The 20,322-nt window shown below is 40.8% G+C and overlaps 1 protein-coding gene across 1 annotated transcript in view; it reads right to left on the bottom strand.

Moving 5' to 3' along the window:
* Positions 1-14,639: 14,639 nt before the first annotated feature.
* The window catches only part of LOC110582903 (serine protease 58), a 10,431-nt gene continuing 4,748 nt past the window's right edge, over positions 14,640-20,322 (bottom strand). Inside the window, exons 2-5 of the mRNA XM_044920017.1 lie at positions 18,849-18,987; positions 18,366-18,622; positions 14,962-15,101; positions 14,640-14,869 (exon numbers count right to left, since the gene is read on the bottom strand). Coding sequence (XP_044775952.1) covers positions 14,720-14,869; positions 14,962-15,101; positions 18,366-18,622; positions 18,849-18,987 — 686 coding nt within the window. The 3' untranslated portion in view covers positions 14,640-14,719. The remainder of the gene's footprint in view (positions 14,870-14,961; positions 15,102-18,365; positions 18,623-18,848; positions 18,988-20,322) is intronic.

Genomic DNA, 20,322 nt, shown 5'->3' on the forward strand with positions numbered 1-20,322 from the left:
ACCCTCGTGGGACAGTGTGGTCTCAGGACCCTCGGGGTCACAGAAAGTCCGGGGGTGCCTTAGTGCAGCAGAGCTCCCAGGTATCAGAGGAGGGAAGCCGGCTGCAGAGACAGAGGCGAGGCGCGGGCTCTCAGCTCGGGGTTGCCATAAACCGTGATCCGCGGCACAGTGGGGCCCCTGCTCCTCCAGCAGGGACCCAACAAGCGGCAGATCGGGGGAGACTCACCTTCCTCCCCCGGGAGGAGCCGCACGGGAGTGCACCGCAGGGATCTGCTGGGTTTGGAGACTCCACCCGGGGTCGGGTGCCAGAGATAGAAACGCGCGGTCACAGGCCGGGTGAGCACGGAGTGCGGCTGGAGACCGGGGAGACGGGAGTGACTGACGGCTTTTCTCTGGGGGCTCACTGAGAAGCGGGGCCCCGAGTTCTCGGCTCCTCCGGGGCGGAGATTGGAAGGCCAGCATTTTCACTCTCTGCCCCCAAAGCTGTACGGAAAGCTCGCAGGGAACAAAAGCTCCAGAGAGCAAACCCGAGCAGATTACTTAGCCCGGACCGGCAAGGGCGGGGCACTTCCGCCTCCAGCAAAGACATTTGGAAACCACGGCAACAGGCCCCTCCCCCAGAGGATCAGCGAGAACAGCCAGACAAAACCAAGTTTAGCGATCAAAGAGAATGGCAGAACTACAGCGCTAGGGGAATACTGCACATAGAATCCATGGCTTTTCTACCATGATTCTTTAGTCTTTCAAAGTTAATTTTTTTTAACTGTCTTTTTTTTTCTTTTTTTTGAATTTTTCTTTTTCCCTTTTTCAACCAACATCTTATCAATCCCTTTTTTAAAAAAACATTTTTATTTTTCATTTTTAGAGTCATATTCTATCCCTTCATAGTAGTTACCCGTATTTTTGGCATATATATGTAAGTTGTTCTCTTTTTAAAATTTTGAGATACAGTTTCTTCTAACAGATCGAAATATACCCTAAATCTCTAGTGTATGCCTTTGTTCTAGTCTCCTGCCTGATCACATTCTCTCCCTTGTTTTTCTTTCTTTCTTTTTAAATCTTCTTTCAAACAACTTCTTATCAATTCCTTTTAGAAAATTTTTTCTAATTTTCATTTTTACAGTCATATTCCATCCCTTCATTGTATTAACCCTTACTTTTGTACATATATAGGTTTTTCTTTCTTTAACATTTTGGGAGGCACTTTCTTCTAACAGATCAAAATACACCCAAAATCTAGTGTGTGACACTGATCTATGCACCAGCCTGATCATATTTGATCATATTCTGGTTTTTTTGTTTTCTTCTGTTTTTGTTTGTTTTTACCTGTTTCTTTTTTTTTTTTTTTTTCTTTCTTTCCCTTTCTTTTCCCCTGGTTTCAGGTCTTTTCTGATTTGTTTAGAGTATATTTTCTGGGGATGTTGCTACCCTGTTAGCATTTTGTTCTCTCATTCATCTATTCTCCTCTGGACAAAATGACAAGACAGAAAAAATCACCTCAACAAAAAGAACAAGAGGCAGTACTGACTGCCAGGGCCCTACTCAATACAGACATTAGTACAATGTTGGAACTAGAGTTCAGAATGATGATTTTAAAGATACTAGCTGGGCTTGAAAAAAGCATGGAAGTTATTAGAGAAACCCTTTTTTGAGAAATAAAAGAACTAAAATCTAACCAAGTCAAAATCAAAAAGGCTATTAATGAGGTGCAATAAAAAATGGAGGTGCTAACTGCTAGGATAAATGAGGCAGAAGAGAGAATTAGTCATATAGAAAACCAAATGATGGAAAATAAAGAAGCTGAGAAAAAGAGAGATAAACAACTATGGGATCACGAGGGCAGAATTCAAGAGATCAGCGACACCATAAGACAAAACAACATTAGAATAATTGGGATCCAGAAGAAGAAGAAAGAGAGAGAGAGGGGCAGAAGGTATAATGGAGCAAATTATAGCAGAGAACTTCCCTAATTTGGGGAAGGAAACAGGCATCAAAATCCAGGAGGCACAGAGAACCCCTCTCAAAATCAATAAAAATAGGTCAACACCCCGACATCTAATAGTAAAACTTACGAGTCTCAGAGACAAACAGAAAATCCTGAAAACAGCTTGGGAGAAGAGATGTGTAACCTACAACGGTAGAAACATTAGATTGGCAACAGACCTATCCACAGAGACCTGGCAGGCCAGAAAGGACTGGCAGGATATATTCAGAGCACTAAATGAGAAAAATATGCAGCCAAGAATACTATATCCAGCTAGGCTGTCATTGAAAATAGAAGGAGAGATAAAAAGCTTCCAGGACAACAAAAACTAAAGGAATTTGCAAACACGAAACCAGCCCTACAAGGAATATTAAAAGGGGTCCTCTAAGCAAAGAGAGAGCCTAAAAGTAACATAGACCAGAAAGGAACACAGACAATGTACAGTAACAGTCACCTTACAGGCAATACAATGGCACTAAATTCATATCTTTCAATAGTTACCCTGAGTAAATGGGCTAAATGCCCCAATCAAAAGACACAGGCTATCAGATTGGATTAAAAAACAAGACCCATCGATATGCTGTCTGCAAGAGACTCATTTTCGACCCAAAGACACCTCCACATTGAAAGTGAGGGGGTGGAAAACCATTTACCATGCTAATGGACACCAAAAGAAAGCTGGGGTGGCAATCCTTATATCAGACAAATTAGATTTTAAACCAAAGACTAATAAGAGATGAGGAAGGACACTATATCCTACTTAAAGGGTCTATCCAACAAGAAGATCTAATAATGGTAAATATCTATGCCCCTAACATGGGAGCAGCCAATTATATAAACCAATTAATAACAAAAGCAAAGAAACACATCAACAACAATACAATAATAGTAGGGGACTTTAACATCCCCCTCACTGAAATGGACAGATCGTCTAAGCAAAAAATCAACAAGGAAATAAAAACTTTAAATGACACACTGGACCAAATGGACTTCACAGATATATTCAGAACATTCCATTCCAAAGCAACAGAATACACGTTCTTCTCTAGTGCCCTTGGAACATTCTCCAGAATAGATCACATCCTAGGTCACAAATTAGGTCTCAATCAGTACCAAAAGATTGGGATCATTCCCTGCATATTTTCAGACCACAGTGCTTTGAAACTAGAACTCAATCACAAGAGGAAAGTCGGAAAGAACTCAAGTACATGGAGGCTAAAGAGCATCCTACTAAGGAATGAATGGGTCAACCAGGAAATTAAAGAAGAATTAAAAAATTTCATGGAAAGAGATGAAGATGAAAACACAACTGTTCAGAATCTTTGGGATGCAGCAAAGGCAGTCCTAAGAGGAAAGTATATAGCAATACAAGCCTTTCTCAAGAAACAAGAAAGGTCTCAAATACACAACATAACCCTACACCTAAAGGAGCTGGAGAAAGAACAGCAGATAAAGCCTAAGCCCAGCAGGAAAAGAGAAATAATAAAGATCAGAGCAGAAATCAATGAACTAGAAACCAAAAAACAGTAGAACAGATCAACGAAACTAGGAGCTGGTTCTTTGAAAGAATTAACAAGATTGATAAACCCCTGGCCAGACTTATCAAAAAGAAAAGAGAAATGACCCAAATCAACAAAATCATGAATGAAAGAGAGTTCACAACCAACACCAAAGAAATACAAACAATTATAAGAACATATTATGAGCAAGCATATGCCAGCAAATTAGATAACCTGGAAGAAATGGATGCATTCCTAGAGATGTATCAACTACCAAAACTGAACCAGGAAGAAATAGAAAACCTGAACAGACCTATAATCACTAAAGAAACTGAAGCAGTCATCAAAAATCTCCCAACAAACAAGAGCCCAGGGCCGGATGGCCTCCCAGGGGAATTCTACCAACCATTTCAAGAAGAATTAATACCTATTCTTCTGAAACTGTTCCAAAAAATAGAAATGGAAGGAAAACTTCCAAACTCGTTTTATGAGGCCACCATTACCTTGATCCCAAAACCAGACAAAGACCCCATCAAAAAGAAGAATTACAGATCAATATCCTTGATGAACATGGATGCAAAAATTCTCACCAGAATACTAGCCAATAGGATGCAACAGTACATTAAAAGGATTATTCACCACGACCAAGTGGATTTATCCCTGGGCTGCAAGGTTGGTTCAACATCCGCAAATCAATCAACGTGATACAATACATTAACAAAAGAAAGAACAAGAACCATATGATCCTCTCAATAGATGCAGAAAAAGCATTTGACAAAGTACAGCATCCTTTCTTGATCAAAACTCTTCAGAGTATAGGGATAGAGGATACATACCTCAATATCATAAAAACCATCTATGAAAAACCCACAGCGAATATCATTCTCAATGGGGAAAAACTGAGAGCTGTCTCCCTAAGGTCAGGAACACAGCAAGGATGTCCACTATCACCACTGCTATTCAATCTAGTATTAGAAGTCCTAGCCACAGCAATCAGACAACAAAAAGAAATCAAAGGCATCCAAATTGGCAAAGAAGAAGTCAAACTCTCACTCTTTGCAGATGATATGATACTTTATGTGGAAAACCCAAAAGACTCCACCCCAAAACTGCGAGAACTCATACAGGAATTCAGTAAAGTGGCAGGATATAAAATCAATGCACAGAAATTAGTGGCATTCCTATACACCAACAACAAGACAGAAGAAAGAGAAATTAAGGAGTCGATCCCATTTACAATTGCACCCAAAACCATAAGATACCTAGGAATAAATCTAACCAACGAGGCAAAGGATCTGTACTCAGAAAACTATAAAATACTCATGAAAGAAATTGAGGAAGACACAAAGAAATGGAAAAACATTCCATGCTCATGGACTGGAAGAACAAATATTGTGAAGATGTCAACGCTACCTAGAGTGATCTACACATTCAATGCAATCCCCATCAAAATACCATCCACTTTTTTCAAAGAAATGGAACAAATAATCCTAAAATTTGTATGGAACAAGAAAAGATCCCAAATAGCCAGAGGAATGTTGAAAAAGAAAAGCAAAGCTAGCAGCATCACAATTCCGGACTTCAAGCTCTATTACAAAGCTGTCATCATCAAGACAGTATGGTACTGGCACAAAAACAGACACATGATCAATGGAACAGAATAGAGAGCCCAGAAATGGACCTTCAACTCTATGCCCAACTAATCTTTGACAAAGCAGGAAAGAATGTCCAATGGAAAAAAGACAGTCTTTTCAACAAATGGTGTTGGGAAAATTGGACAGCCACATGCAGAAGAATGAAACTGGACCATTTCCTTACACCACACAAAAATAGACTCAAAATGTTGAAAGACCTAAATGTGAGACAGGAATCCATCAAAATCCTAAAGGAGAACCCAGGCAGCAACCTCTTCGACCTCAGCCGCAGCAACTTCTTCCTAGAAACATCGCCAAAGGCAAGGGAAGCAAGGGCAGAAATGAACTATTGGGACTTCATCAAGATAAAAAGCTTTTGCACAGCAAAAGAAACGGTCAACAAAACCAAAAGACAATGGACAGAATGGGAGAAGATATTTGCAAATGACATATAAGATAAAGGGCTAGTATCCAAAATCTATAAAGAACTTCTTAAACTCAACACCCAAAGAATAAAGAATCCAGTCAAGAAATGGGCAGAAGACATGAACAGACATTTTTCCAAAGAAGACATCCAAACGGCCAACAGACACATGAAAAAGTTCTCAACATTGCTCGGCATCAGGGAAATCCAAATCAAAACCTCAATGAGATACGACTGCACACCAGTCAGAATGGCTAAAATTAACAAGTCAGGAAACGACAGATATTGGCGGGGATGCGGAGAAAGGGGAACCCTCCTACACTGTTGGTGGGAATGCAAGCTGGTGCAGCCACTCTGAAAAACAGTATGGAGGTTCCTCAAAAAGTTGAAAATAGAGCTACCCTACGATCCAGCAATTGCACTACTGGGTATTTACCCCAAAGATACAAATGTAGGGATCCGAAGGGGTACGTGCACCCCAATGTTTATAGCAGCAATGTCCACAATAGCCAAACTGTGGAAAGAGCCAAGATGTCCATTGACAGATGAATGGATAAAGAAGAAGTGGTATATATATACCATGGAATATTATGCAGCCATGAAAAGGAATGAGATCTTGCCATTTGCAACGATGTGGATGCAACTGGAGGGTGTTATGCTGAGTGAAATAAGTCAATCAGAAAAAAACATGTATCATATGACCTCACTGATACGAGGAATTCTTAATCTCAGGGAAGAAACTGAGGGTTGCTGGAGTGGTGGGGGATGGGAGGGATGGGGTGGCTGGGTGATAGACATTGGGGAGGGTGTGTGCTGTGGTGAGCACTGTGAATTGTGCAGGACTGTTGAATTGTGGATCTGTACCTCTGAAGCAAATAATACAATATATATTAAAAAAAGAAGAAGAAGAAGATAGCAGGAGGGGAAGAATGAAGGGGGGGAAATCAGAGGGGGAGATGAACCATGGGAGAAGATGGACTCTGAAAAACAAACTGAGGGTTCTAGAGGGGAGGGGGGTGGGAGGATGGGTTAGCCTGGTGATGGGTATTAAAGAGAGCACATTCTGCATGGAGCACTGGGTGTTATACACAAACAATGAATCGTGGAGCACTATATCAAAAACTAAAGATGTAATGTATGGTGATTAACATAATAAAATTAAAAAAAAAAAAAAGGAATGCTCAGGTCCTCTCCTAGCTGCTCTTGAAACAACTACAGCCAAGCACCATCACCGGAGCAATGGAAGGCAACATTGCTCTGATGGGACCTCTTGAACCTCCATCCCTGGGAGCTCTGTGGAGACTTCCCAGATGCAATTCTGCTCACTTGGACCATGAACTATGCCTTAATACCACTGCCTAGACCCTTTATTCCTTGGTGATTAAACTAGCCCTCCTAGATTGGCCGATGTTAGGGGCCCAAACAATGCTTTTTGGTTGGATTACGTTATTTACCTGTCATTATTCAGATAGGAAATACTGGTCTCTGTGATGTAGTCTCCTGTCTGCAGGCTGGTGTGAGGGATTTGTCCATGTCCTTGGGAAGTATGTTTATCTTCATTTTCTCATCCAATACTTTCAAATGCCCGATTAGGCAAGAACCACCATTTTTTGCGGGGTTTTTTCTGTTTTTGTTTTAATAGGGAAATGGATGCTCGACACCTGGGACGACTTGCCTGATGTCACATAACCAGCACTCAAGTACAGGAATTCCGAGTTGATGACTCTCAATACCTCATGATGCTGCCTTGTTGCATGATGAATGCATCGCCACTGCAATGAGGGAGGTGTGACGTGGTGGGCATCTCTGCCCCTTCCAGAAAGCCAGCGCCCATCATGTTGCAGACGTGGTCAGAGAGCACTGGGACGTCCACACGTGATGTGACAGCAGGTCAGGTGAGTGTCCTGCAAAGACGCTCAGTACCCCACAGACTTGTCCTAGGTTTTGAGGGGTCCAGATGGGAATAGACAAAATTATACTAACAACATCCAATCATTTGGAGGGGAAAGTACTATATGTTATGATTGTGTAAATTGGATTCTGCCCTGTCGTATCTCCATGGTTTGGATTCGTTTTAAGATGGTGGACTTCCAGGGCTTGCTGGTGAGTATCCTCACCTAAGGCAGCCATCTCTATGTTCTCCTTTGTCTTAGTCATCCTCTCAACTAATCGATACATGCATAGAATACTCCATTTTCAGTATTTTACCAGATATGGTGTGAACTTTCAAGAAATATGAGGCATGTATCCTCTTTACCTCCTCCAAATTTTACCCCTCTTCTTACCTTCCTTATTCCTTCATTTAGAAGGTCCTTGGAAAGCAGAAAGCATGAGCTCAAAGTTTCACTTGCAGGATGAGTGTCTTTGTTATAATTTAGATTCCTGAGCCCAGAACAGCAACATAGCCCATATTTATGGCCCCTACACCATCATTTCCAGGCCCCTGAGCAGAAGAGCAAGCATGGGTCTAATGTGAAGGTAGGGGCTTAGATACAGGTGGGCTTGGGAAGAGAGCGTTGATAATGGGTTAATAATTATTAGAGCTTCAGAATCCATGCAAGTGCTTTGAGTTTGGGGCTTGTTAAGGATAAACAGGGATAAACTCCATTAACTGGGTTCGGTAGGCAATGAATCCCGATGTGGATTAACAGTTAGCTAAACTGAGGAGAAGGTATAGAATACCAGAAAACTTTACAAAATAATATAATAGTTAGGATTGTGAATTTAAACTTATTTTTCTACTTTTGTGGGTTCTCCTCATTACATAGAATGAGTGTTTAGGATTTCTGAAATCAGGGAAACACTTCAAAAACAAAGCAACCCTATCTAGCAATTGCCTAAGTGATACTACAAGGTACTTATGTTGCAGTTACAGATTTAGACCGCTACCCAAATAAATACAATAACGTTGTAAAACTTCCTTTCTGTATTTCATACCTAAGGGCCTCTCCCATACAGGCAGGGAAAGGCACAAGTGCCTGACGCCTGAGGAAAGGGAACTTATATTGGTAAGTTCTATCAGGATGTTCTTTGGCTCTCTGACATAACCTGATTGATTGTGTGTGTGTGTGTTGTGTGTGTGTGTACATGAAAATAGCTTCCGTCCTAATTGAAGAAAGATAAACTCAGGTGTAAAGAAATGGTGACCGATTACCAGTAATACCTTGGCAAAGATTTAAGTGGGATTATCATTTATTGAGTGCCTACTGTGTGCTAAATATTATGCTTCGTGCCTTACATAAATTATCCTATTTATTCCCAATAATCCAGAAGAGTATTATTGGTCCTATTTTAGAGATAAACTAAACAAGACAGGTTGAATTCCTTAATGACTGAGGACACACAGCTAGTAGCTGTGGAAGTTGGGATTAAATACCAAATTGAATCCCAAACCTGTGCTCTTTCAGCTGTGCTAAGCCCGAGATCATCCTTTTGGGGATCTAGAAATGAGATAAACTCACACTGGAGGGGCAGACGGTAGAAATCAGAGTGGGGAGATAACAATCACTGGGGAGAGTCAGCTAAGCTGACAGGATCCAGATAGCAAAGCATATTGAAGTGAAGGTGGAAGGGAAGTCAGGCAGGTGGCCAGTAGAGGGGCAGCAGGCCAGGAAAACCAGCAGGCCTCCTATGGGTTTCCAGCAACATCTGGGAAGAGTCAGGCAGAGCCCTAGGCTTACAGGAGCTGGGGAAACAGAAAAGGTTGTCAAGACAAAGACAGCATTAATGGAACTGGGATTTAAAAAAGGGGGCTGAGGAGGGGAGGAGCCTTCACTGCAGGAATAGAACAGAAGCCCAGTTACTAAAATTGGGCTATTTGGGTAGAAAAGTATAACAGCAAGTTTGGCCTGGTGATGAGCTAAACTTCTTTTAACCAAGGATAGCATTGGAGCCATGTCTTGGGCTGCTCTTGTAGATGGGGCTCTAGAGATTATAGGTGTGCCAACTAAATGGCTCAAGGTAGGGGTTTGGGGCTACAGAGAGCCAGGCAAAAGCAAGTTTGGATGCACGTTTTATAGTTGAAGCAAATCCTACATGTGATTTACTAACACTTAATAATCTCTTAAAAACAAACCACCACCAACAACAAACAGCAAATCATAGACTGGGAAAGAGAGATGACAAGGAACACTGGTTTGATTTTAGTCAGAGTACCTGCAAGAAACCCCAAAGTGAGATAATGAAGGTGCCTAGTACTGCTGAGTTTTCAAAGGGCCTGGGAGCAATGACCTTGGGGTTCCTTGCCTGTGTCAGCCCCGAGGCCAGTTTCTCTAATCTCTATCTTTAGCTTCCAGTGGGCAACTTGATTCTACTCCAGTTGTTAGAGCCAATGACCTCATATCAAGGCTTTTTTTCCACCCTGATTCCCTATTGAACAGAGCTCATCTTATGGTTTCTGAAATCTTCCTGTCCTTGAACTGAATGCACAGGAGAAGAATTACAAATTGTAAGAAGTCTTGAAAGTCTTATCAGTACAGTAGCTGACATGAATTTCCTGCACAAACATAGGCTCGAGCCTAATCTTCACCTTGTTTTTATAAGACCCTGGCCTATCCAACCTCATTTAGCTTTTGGGATCATAGCTTTTCAGCCTTGGGAACAGTGGTTATAAGGGGTATCCCCTTACTCAATGGAACAACACACGCTGTCCAAATCCTAACATGTTATTATGATTTGAAAAAACTGATGAATGACATGCCCCCCCCCCCCATTTTCTCTACATAAGTTCTGAACAAGTTGAGAGAGACAAAGGAATAAGATGGGAAGGGAAATTTCTGGCAAAGTTACTTCTAGAGCTGATAGAGAATATGGCTTAGATACATGGCAACATGAGAGTCCCAAGTCTGAAACTTAAAATTAGAAAGATGTATCCCATCATTCAGGATCCTGAGTGGTGGATTCTACCATATTTCCTGCTAAAAACATAAAGTGCAAATAAACAAAGAGGCTGTTCAGAAGAACGTTACAGGTGTCACACATTGCCCTCTTACAGTGGCCTTTGTCCCCTGCTAAAAGGCCTCTCAGATTTTAGTTTAATTTGTTTAAGGAAAAAGGACAAATGTCAAGTTATTAAGTTCATCTGCCTCTCTTACTCTTAAAATGGAAACAAACAAACAATCTTATCTGGTGATGTTTGGGGGCCCTAAAGAGGATTCTTTCAAGCGTTCTCCACAAAACTAGGATCCCCAGGAATGAAACTGGAACAGGAAGTTCAAGCTCTTATTTGATTTATATAACCAAAAAACAAAAAACGCCTGACGGATTTGATAATAGTGGACTGGTGTGAGTCAACATGCTAAAGTGATATGGGCTCCTCCCTACATCACAAACCTCAATTAGTTACATTTTTTTTTTAAAGATTTTACTTATTTATTTGACAGAGAGAGACACAGGGAGAGAGGGAACACAAGCAGGGGGAGTGGGAGAGGGAGAAGCAGACTTCCCGCAGAGCAGGGAGCCTGATGCAGGGCTCATCAAAGGACCCTGGGATCATGACCTGAGCTGAAGGCAGACGCATAATGGCTGAGCCACCCAGGTGCCCCCTCAGTTACATTAACTCATTCAATGCCCCTTGAATGAAGGGGAACCCAGTACTCTAAAGAATGAAACTTGTTCTAACATTGTCCCTTCCAGCCCATACAAAGATGGCCTGAGTCTATTTACTTGGTGACTTGTGCTCTAGGGACAAGAACATAGCTGAATTTTTTGAGATTCTGATTCTGAATTGGTACTAATTTGTGGTGTTTGTGGTGGTGGGGAAGACTTATACTCAGTGCTATCCTCTGATCAGAGTGGGGCTTATGAAAATTGAGGGATAATTGGATTTTTTACCTAAGTCTTCCCTAGAGTAATTCAATGTGGCTCTGAAACCATCTAGAATTTATTTCTACAGTACCTGTGTGCACTGGCAGGGGTGGAAGGGGTACATACATTTTTTTCTACAACTGGTAGAATCTCTACAATATCCTTCAGGCCTGCAAAGTGAGCTTTTGTTGTAGAAAGGGCTAAGAGAAAGTTGATCGAACATCCCCTTAGTAAATCTAAAGCATCAGCACACTGCAGAGGCCAGTACTACCAACATAGACTTGAAATATGCCGGGTGATATTTTGTATTATAATTTCATTTGGTTCTTCAGCTGTTCATGTCATAAGGGTGGTGGGGAATGATAGTGTTTGAGTATCGCGTGGTAACTCCAATTATAGTTGCTGTTCCGTATGTGGTTCCTTACTAGAGCAAAAAAAATGCAGTCTTTCACACTCAGTATGCAACTATCCATCTGGAAAATGTATTTTTGTACATGGCTTTGAGAAGCTTAGAATTAGTTAGCTTTCATTTGTCAGGGACAACAGTATATTTTTACCTCCACGCTCAGGCAGTCATCATTGCTCTGCCCCTGAACCTGAATATAGTCTTTAAAGAACTTGACAGTCTCAAAGATATTAATGATATCATATTGGTAGGATGAGATAACAGGAAGTAGCAAGTTTCCTGGCTTGCAAAGACAGATATATGGTAGTGGGTAGGTGATATAACTGGTGAACCTTGTGGGTGTATGTTGGATTCCTCTATTGAAATGAATGTATTGTTATACTTGTGCTCCCTACTATGAAAAATGATATCTGAAGACCTCTAAATTTTATAAGCAACATATATCTCATTAGGATATCGTGTGCTGAACCATTTAATGAGTGATCTAGAAAGATGCTAGTTTAGGAAGAGACTAAGGCAGAAAAGACTTTTCAACCAGCACAGGTTGAAATACAATTGGCTCTATTTCTTAGGCTTAAATTCTGTAGATTCAATGATTCTAGAAGTATCTTTCGTGTACTAAATGAAGTTTATGGCAAAACCTAATAAGAAAATCAAAATAGAGGTTCCCAAAACATGATAGCAAAGTCATGCTCCTTTTTCCTTTTTGGGGAATAGCTTCTGGTTTGCCACTGGGGTCTAGTGGAGACTAAATGCCTGACTCCAGATCACCTGTTGGCTGTGAAACTTGCTCTATCTAGGTGCGGCTACCTGACTTTCTTTGTCATTGACTTGAATATACTTAGCAATATTCCATCCCCAACTTGGAGTGTAAATAGATCAGAGGTAAATTAGGCCCTGAAAGTCCAAATAAGTTGCACAAGCAATTCCTCTGGGAAATCTTTCCTTAAGCCACACTGTGACCTCAAAGAGATTTCTTCATAAACAGTTCAGTGAGGGTGGAAAGACTTCACTGGTTAATATATTAGGACTGATTGCATGTCTACTGCTATGATTATAAAACCCCTCAGAGGGATGCCCCGAAGGAAAGAGAAGAATGAGGTTCTTCTCAGGAGACAGAAGTTCAATGAACACACATCTAGTTGTTTTCTTCCCTGAGGTTGAGATTTATGTGAATTTCTTGGGAGTGGCTTATGGCCTACCTTGACAGGCACTCAGAAGGAGGAAGATGGAGGGAATGGGGATTAGCTGTTTGGGGAAAAATTATTTAGTAGGATTTTTCAGGGTGAGCTTGCAGCAGGAGAATTTGTATCCCATGAGAATTCTCACCAAAATGTTTTCAATTCAGTAGACTTTAATAATGGAATAGATAAGCAGATCTGTTCTAAAGTCCTTCTTCATTTTCTTGAGGGCTTTTTAGTGACTCCATAAACAAATAATGGGACTAAATGGAGCATATGCAGGGACTTCCTAAAAGTCTCACTGCTGCAGATCCAGTGTGCCAGTGTCAGTGAACCATCTCAGCCCTGATATAGTCCTGATGTAGTACTGTACCCCAGGGACCCCAACAGCCCCTTTTAACATAGAGGAAATAGCTATTGTCCTCACTGAAAATGATATAGTCTAGATTTGGATTTTCTATCCCTTGCCACCTTCCCAGCACTACCATCCTTGAATTAACTGAATGCCTTATGTACCTCACAACAGAGGAATGTATTTTCCAACCAAGGAAGTCACTATACAGTGATGGTGGTGAGACAGTACGCTGATCCCCATGGAATTCAGTGAACTTGACATACGCTTCATCACCTGAAATCAAGTAGTTTTATAAGGTACCAGGATGAACTATTGAAATCATAGCACCATTTTAAGGTGGGAAACATCTCCAGAGGGTGAGGTGCTCTCTTGCAAAAACCATCTGTTTCCCCATAGCTAAAATGTCAGTTAATAACACACATGAAAGTGAAGCTCTCACAATTGCCTGAATAATCCATACACAAAGGGTTGCTTTTGAACACTGCAAGCTAGGCTTTACCGAGAGGTTTTCGAATCCTGGAGAAGACAAGATTTATTGCTGGAACTCTGCTTCCTGAGAGGAGTTCCCTTGTCCCCTAGCTGGACTGTAAGTTTTCAACAGTCCCACCTGTAGTGGCCACAGGCAAAACCCTCTAAAACTCAGTTTGGTTTCTGTGCTTTTGATTCTCAGTAACTATCAGTTAAAACTCTCAGGTGGTAACTGGAGCTAGCTGCAGGGGTGAGGTGAAAAGAGAGGAAGAAAAATGCAAGAGTAACAGTTGGAGAGAATGGAGTCCCTGTGGCAGCTGGCATAACAGAAAGGGCAAGCATGTGTTGACAAAATCTGGCCCAGACTCCCTGTTTCACCTGCTATGTCTCATCCCCCAGTTCGCTTTTGTATTAACCTCTCATGGCTCAAGTCTCTACCCAGAACCTTGCAAAATGAATGACCAGGATCTGTGGCCAGTGTTGAGAGTCCTATGGGCAAGGAGAAACTAAGCGCAACACCTCTTACAGGTTCCTTCCCAGAAACCTTTTCCCTCACTTATACTTCTAGTTAGCTCACTCTTTGTCAGGCTTCCTTTTTCCTTCTGGCATGTGTGACTTGCCAAAAGCACATGTTAACTCAATGCAAGTAATAGGGGTTTTGTCACCCTAAATGGCTGAGTGGCCTTTTTTCAATAGGTCAATGATCCCTTTGTTAGAACACAGTCCCCACTTCATAAACTTCAACTGCCTAAGGGATATGGTGTTTGTCATCTTTGTCAAAAGAGGAAGAAGAAGGGTTGTCATGTATGGTCACAGTACGGGGATGTACACATCACCCACTCTGTTGGGCAGAAGAGAGACAGGCATGCCTGGCGCAACCGAGGGCATCTATTTAGGCTCCATTGTGAGGCTGGACATAGGGACAGGCTGTGTCACATGATCTAGACTTCCTGTTATGGCAGCTCAGTAGTTGTCCATTGTATTTCTAATCCAGGGCATGTACTTAAAGATTCTGGTATAGATGCCAACATCAGCTCTCAAAACACATCCATCTAAAAAAGTCAATATCCCTTGAAGTACCCCATTGCAGACTGCTGGGGCAGCTGTGACTTCCTGCTGGAACAAAAGGGATGTAGGGTTATCTTATCTTTCTGGCAAAAGACATAAGAAATAAAATGGGCAAACTAAGGCATCGAGTACATTACCTTGCAGGGCAGCCTCCTTCCTGGAACAATGCCCAGGCACAGCATACTTTCTTGGATCCTGTAAGTTTTATAGGCCTCGAGGCACTCACTCCTGTAGATTATGGAGATGTTCACATTCTGCAGTGAGTCGGGCCCCTTGGCTAGAGGAAAGAAAGGTGTACAACTTCCTTAAGAGTTAGTAGATAACAAACCTCCTTTTTTACTTGCCCTCTTTTTCAGCACATTTCTTCTTCTGGAAGAAAGGAAAAGAGATCAAACACTGAGAGAAATCACAGCTGTAGCTTCTCAGACAGCAGGAAATGATCAGATTAACCATTTCTCATGATACAAGTGTTTATCTCTTTATAAAAGAGGTTAAATTCCTGGAAGTTATATGTAAAAATGAGACATCTCTGCAATGAAATAAAGATTTTCTAGAACTCTAAATGCTTAACTGACTGTGCTTGGATGGTGTAGTTAGTTAAGCGTCCAACTCTTGGTTTTGGCTCAGGTAGTGATCTCAGGGTTGTGAGATAGAGCCCCATGTCGGGCTCTGTGCTCTGTGTGGAGTCTGTTTTAGATTCTCTCTCCCTCTGCCCCTCCCCAAACCCTCGCAAGTGCATACTCTTTCTCTCTCTCTCTCTATCTCAAGTAAGTAAATAAATCTACTTAAAAAAAAAAAAAAACATTTAAAGAATAGCCTTTAATATGGAATTCTTTATTATTTTATTTTATTTTTGGAGTGTTCATGTTTATTATTTGTCCCATAGTTTAAATTCATCACTGTCTCCTTTTAAATTTTTTTATTGAAATATATTTGACATGTAACAATATATAAATTTAAGGTGTTCAATGTGTTTATTTGATATATTTATGGATTGTAACGTGATTGCTATTGTAGCTATTGTTAGCTCCTCTAACATGTCACATAATTATCATTTCTTTTCTGTGGTGGTAATAATTAAGATCTAGTCTCTTAGCAAGTTTGATTATAGTATGATATTGTTGTCTGTATTAAGTATGTTATACATTAGGTCTCCAGGACTTGTTTATCTACTAGTTTTAAGTTTGTACCCTTAAATGACATCTCTTCTACTTTTAGAATTTGAAGGAATCTAGAGAGTCTAGTTTTCATTTGTCAGATCAGAAAAATTCAGTATCAGTTAAAAAAAAAAATGGCTTCATAAGCCAGATCAAAATAAACTGAATTTTGGAGGTGGGGCGGGGGTAAGTTGTATCTCTTTTAGATACAAGTGTCATAACCCAGATGAATCAAGTATACTGCTCATCAGGGAGACATTTATTTTCAAAACTCAAATTGACTCTCACAGGACAAAAAGTTTCTACTTGTGTAGAGGACATAATGCTAAGTGAAATAAGCCAGACAAAGAAAGACAAATACCATATAATCTCACACCTATGTGGAATCTAAAAAAGCCAAACTCACAGAAATGGAGAATACAATGGTGGTTGTCAGAGGCTGGTGGGTGGAAGATATGGGGGGAGGGTTGTTGATCAAAGGGTACAAACTTTTAATTATTAGATGTCTAAGTACTGGAGATTGAATGTACAGCATGGTGACTATAGTTAATAATATTGTACCATGTACTTAAAACTTTCTAAGAGAGTAGGTCTTAAATACTCTCACCACACACACATATATATAAGGTAAATATGTGAGGTGATGGATAATTAGCTCAATAGGGGGCATCAAAACATGACACTATATAGCTTAAGTCTATATAATCTTTATTTTTTAATTATACCTCCATAAAGCTGGGAAAAAAAAGAATTTCTACTTTTTTGATATATTCAAGGAAATGTACCTCTCAAGGTCTGAAAGAGCAGTTTAAAAAGTTTGGAGGAATGGCAGCACTGTTAAGATAAGTGAATAGCCACCTCCTGACTTCTATAAATGGAGACTCAGGGTAGATGGGTGGGTGTAATCTGACAGGTTTGGTCAACATGAATCTCCTTTTCATACTATGGTATACAGCATACGATGTATATTAAATACAAAAACAAACTTACTCATGAGTTAAATTGTACTAATAATTCTTCCTAAAGGTCTATCATAGAACTATATAGTATATACAGACCATAGTTCCATTTTCCTTATAGTTAATCAACCCTCCTTCTCCCATACTCATTACTCTCTTGATTAATAGCTACAGATAGTGGTTTTGAATTTGGAAAATATTGGAATGGGATGGTGGGCAGACAGGCTCAAAACTTAGAAGAGAGAAAGTTGTCTTAATTTTCTCAGTTTTTTCATGGAATCTGAAGCATGTGATGTAGAAGAAAGCTGAGGTCGACCGTGCAATTCAGGAGATTCAGATTATATGGAGAGATTCCACTGTTTTAAATGGTAGTCATTTTTTAAATTTTGTAAAGAAAAGAGTGAATGTTCAGAATGTTACCAGTCAAAAATGTTTCAGAAATTTTTTTCTCTTTTTTTTATTATGTTAAGTTAGCCACCATACAGTACATCATTAGTTGGTTTTTTTTTTAAGATTTTATTTATTTATTTAAGAGAGAGAGAGAGCAAGCACAGGTTGGTGGAGGGACAGAGGGAGAAGCAGACTCCCCACCGAGCAGAGAGCCCAACTCGGGACTCGATTCCAGGACCCTGGGATCATGACCTGAGCCGAAGGCAGACGCTCAACTGACTGAGCCACACAGGTGCCCCTCAGAAATATTTTTCTTAAACTTTTCATTTTTTTTTTTTTTGTATCACAGTCTTGCATACAGAAGTTCTGCCTGATTTAGCACAGTATTATGTATTTATCTTATGTTTAATACATTAATATTATTTTACAATATTTCAAGGCTTTATGTTTCTTTATTGCCTAGAACAGTTTGAAAACATCTGATATAGTTTGTGCCACATTTTGGAGTTCAGAAAATTGATGCTCCAAAGGCAAAGTGGCCAACTGTCACACAGCAAATTAGGACTAGAATACAAATGTCTTCTTCCCACTAATACCTTTTCTATCATGTCTGGAAGCAAAGATGATAGGAGGATACAGTGAGGGGGGTAAAGCTGGAAGGACTCCTTCAGTGAGGTACAGGGAAAGGGAAGAGAGATGACAAGGATGAATTAAGAAGTTAGAAAGAAGCCTCATTGGGGGGTGCCTCGGTGGCTCAGTCATTAAGCATCTGCCTTCACCTCAGGTCATGGTCCCAGGGTCCTGGGATCGAGCCCTGCATTGGGCTCCCTGCTCGGCGGGAAGCCTGCTTCTCCTTCTCCCACTCCCCCTGCTTGTGTTCCCTCTCTCTCTGTGTCTCTCTCTGTCAAATAAATAAATAAAATCTTAAAAAAAAAAAAAAGAAGCCTCATTGGGAAGAATTGCAGAAGCCAAGAGAAGAGAAGGGACAGAGTATGTCCTATTCTGAGAGAAGAGGATTATCTTGAGGTCACTCACAGTCATCACATAGGTTATAGGCCCACGTGGAGACCATGCACATGGTTTCTTCATGGACAGGTTCTTCAGGCAGGTTGACCAGTTGCACATAGTCATTGAGTTCAACACTTTCTCTCAGCTTGATTAACATGAGGTCATGCTCAATAGAAGTGATTGAGAAGTATGGATGATGGATCATCTTCACATGGCCAACTACTTGTATATTCTTTTCATTGTCGTTTGATGGATTTGTAATCCCCAACATCACCTGAAGCTTTCTGGAACAATGTAGTTGTTTGAGAGAAGACTTGGCAGAGATTACCTATCCATCATTATGGGCCTTTATTAGCCCCTTCCCAAAGACCTTTTTCTCTACCACTGAACACATCCCCAGAAGGCCTCCCTAACCCCACTTCATTGGGCAATGGCACCAGGCAGGGATCTGAGTCTATGCCCAACCTGAGAACCAAAAGCACAAAGTGGCATTGGGGGCTTATTACTCACGGTAAGTTACAGTGTGCAGCTGTGATCACCCAAAGGGGGTGTATCAGAACTCCAACACAGGGCAAGTAATCAGATTTCAAGTAGACCAGGTATGGGGGAGTGATGCCATTTAGGTAATCTGGATCAAAAGCCAGAGCAACTGGAAAGAGAAACATAGACAGGAAATTCTGAGATTTTTGCAGGGATCACTAGGAAAAACAAAGGAAAATTACTTAATAGGCTTAAGTTCCCCCTGCCCTTCTCTGTAATACATTTTTCTATAAACTAAATTTGCAAACTGGCTTACTTTCTTCTAAAAACATGAAGAAAATGATAGGAACATATCAATTTCAAAAGATAAAGGTGTTTTCCCTTTTGTTGTCAATAAATATTTTTCAGATTAAAATACAAGTTTTCTTAAATACCTTCTACAATTCAGTGAACATATGTTAAATCTACTCATGGAGAACTTACTGTTTTTACCTTTTTAAGAATGCTTTTACCAGTCTCACTCCTTTCTCCCTACAACAATTCAGGGCAAAACAATATAAGTGCCATTTAAAGAACAGACTGACTGCAAACACAATCTGAGGAGGGGGAGATAATGTATTCACTCAACAATTAAGTATGAGCACCTCATATGCGCCAGGCTCTGTTATAGGGGCTTGGGCTATATAGGGAATGAAGCAGAGAAGTACCCCTGCTCTCATACATTCTGATTAGAGAAGACATCCCATAACAGTAGACACAAAACATAAGTAAATGGTCTAGTGTATTAGATGGTGATTGGTGCTGTGGGACAAATAGTAGAATAGGGAAAGAGGAAGAGGCAGTACCAGGGATGTGCGCGCGCGTGTGTGTGTGTGTGTGTGTGTGTGTTGGGGCATTCTGCAATATTACACAGAAGTCAGGATAGGTAGGCCTGTGGACAGCATGAGAGATGACCAATGAAATGAAGATGGGTGAGTTAGATCATCAGATATCTGGGGAACAGGGATCCAGATGGAGGAAACCATCAGGACAAGAGTCCTAAGACTTGTTTAAGGAGTATCATAAAGGCCAGTGTGGCTGGCATGGCAGGTGAGGGGGAGAAGAGCAAGAAAGGATCGAGGTAAAAGCAGTGATGCGGGGTTTTGTAGAGCGTCGTAAAGATGTGGGACTTTCTTCTGAAGGGATGTGGAGCCACATCAGGGTTTTAGGTATAAGGCAGTGATGGTCATTTCCTTATGAAGTATTGAGTGTAGGATTAGAAAGCAGAGAGGCCTCTTAGGGGATTCATGTGATAATCCAGGCAGAAGATGATGTCTTGGCCATTGTGATCAGTGGAGGTGGTGAGATGTGATTGGATTTGGGATATATTTAGAAGATAGAACCAACAAAATTTTCCAAACAGATTGAATGTGGGGTGTGAGAGAAAGAGATTTTATGAATGCCTCCAAGGTTTTTGCTTGAGTAACTGGAACCTGTCAGGACAAGACCTAAAACCCTTGAATGC

Source organism: Neomonachus schauinslandi, chromosome 12 (assembly GCF_002201575.2).
Source record: "Neomonachus schauinslandi chromosome 12, ASM220157v2, whole genome shotgun sequence".
In the NCBI taxonomy this organism is placed as follows: domain Eukaryota; kingdom Metazoa; phylum Chordata; class Mammalia; order Carnivora; family Phocidae; genus Neomonachus; species Neomonachus schauinslandi.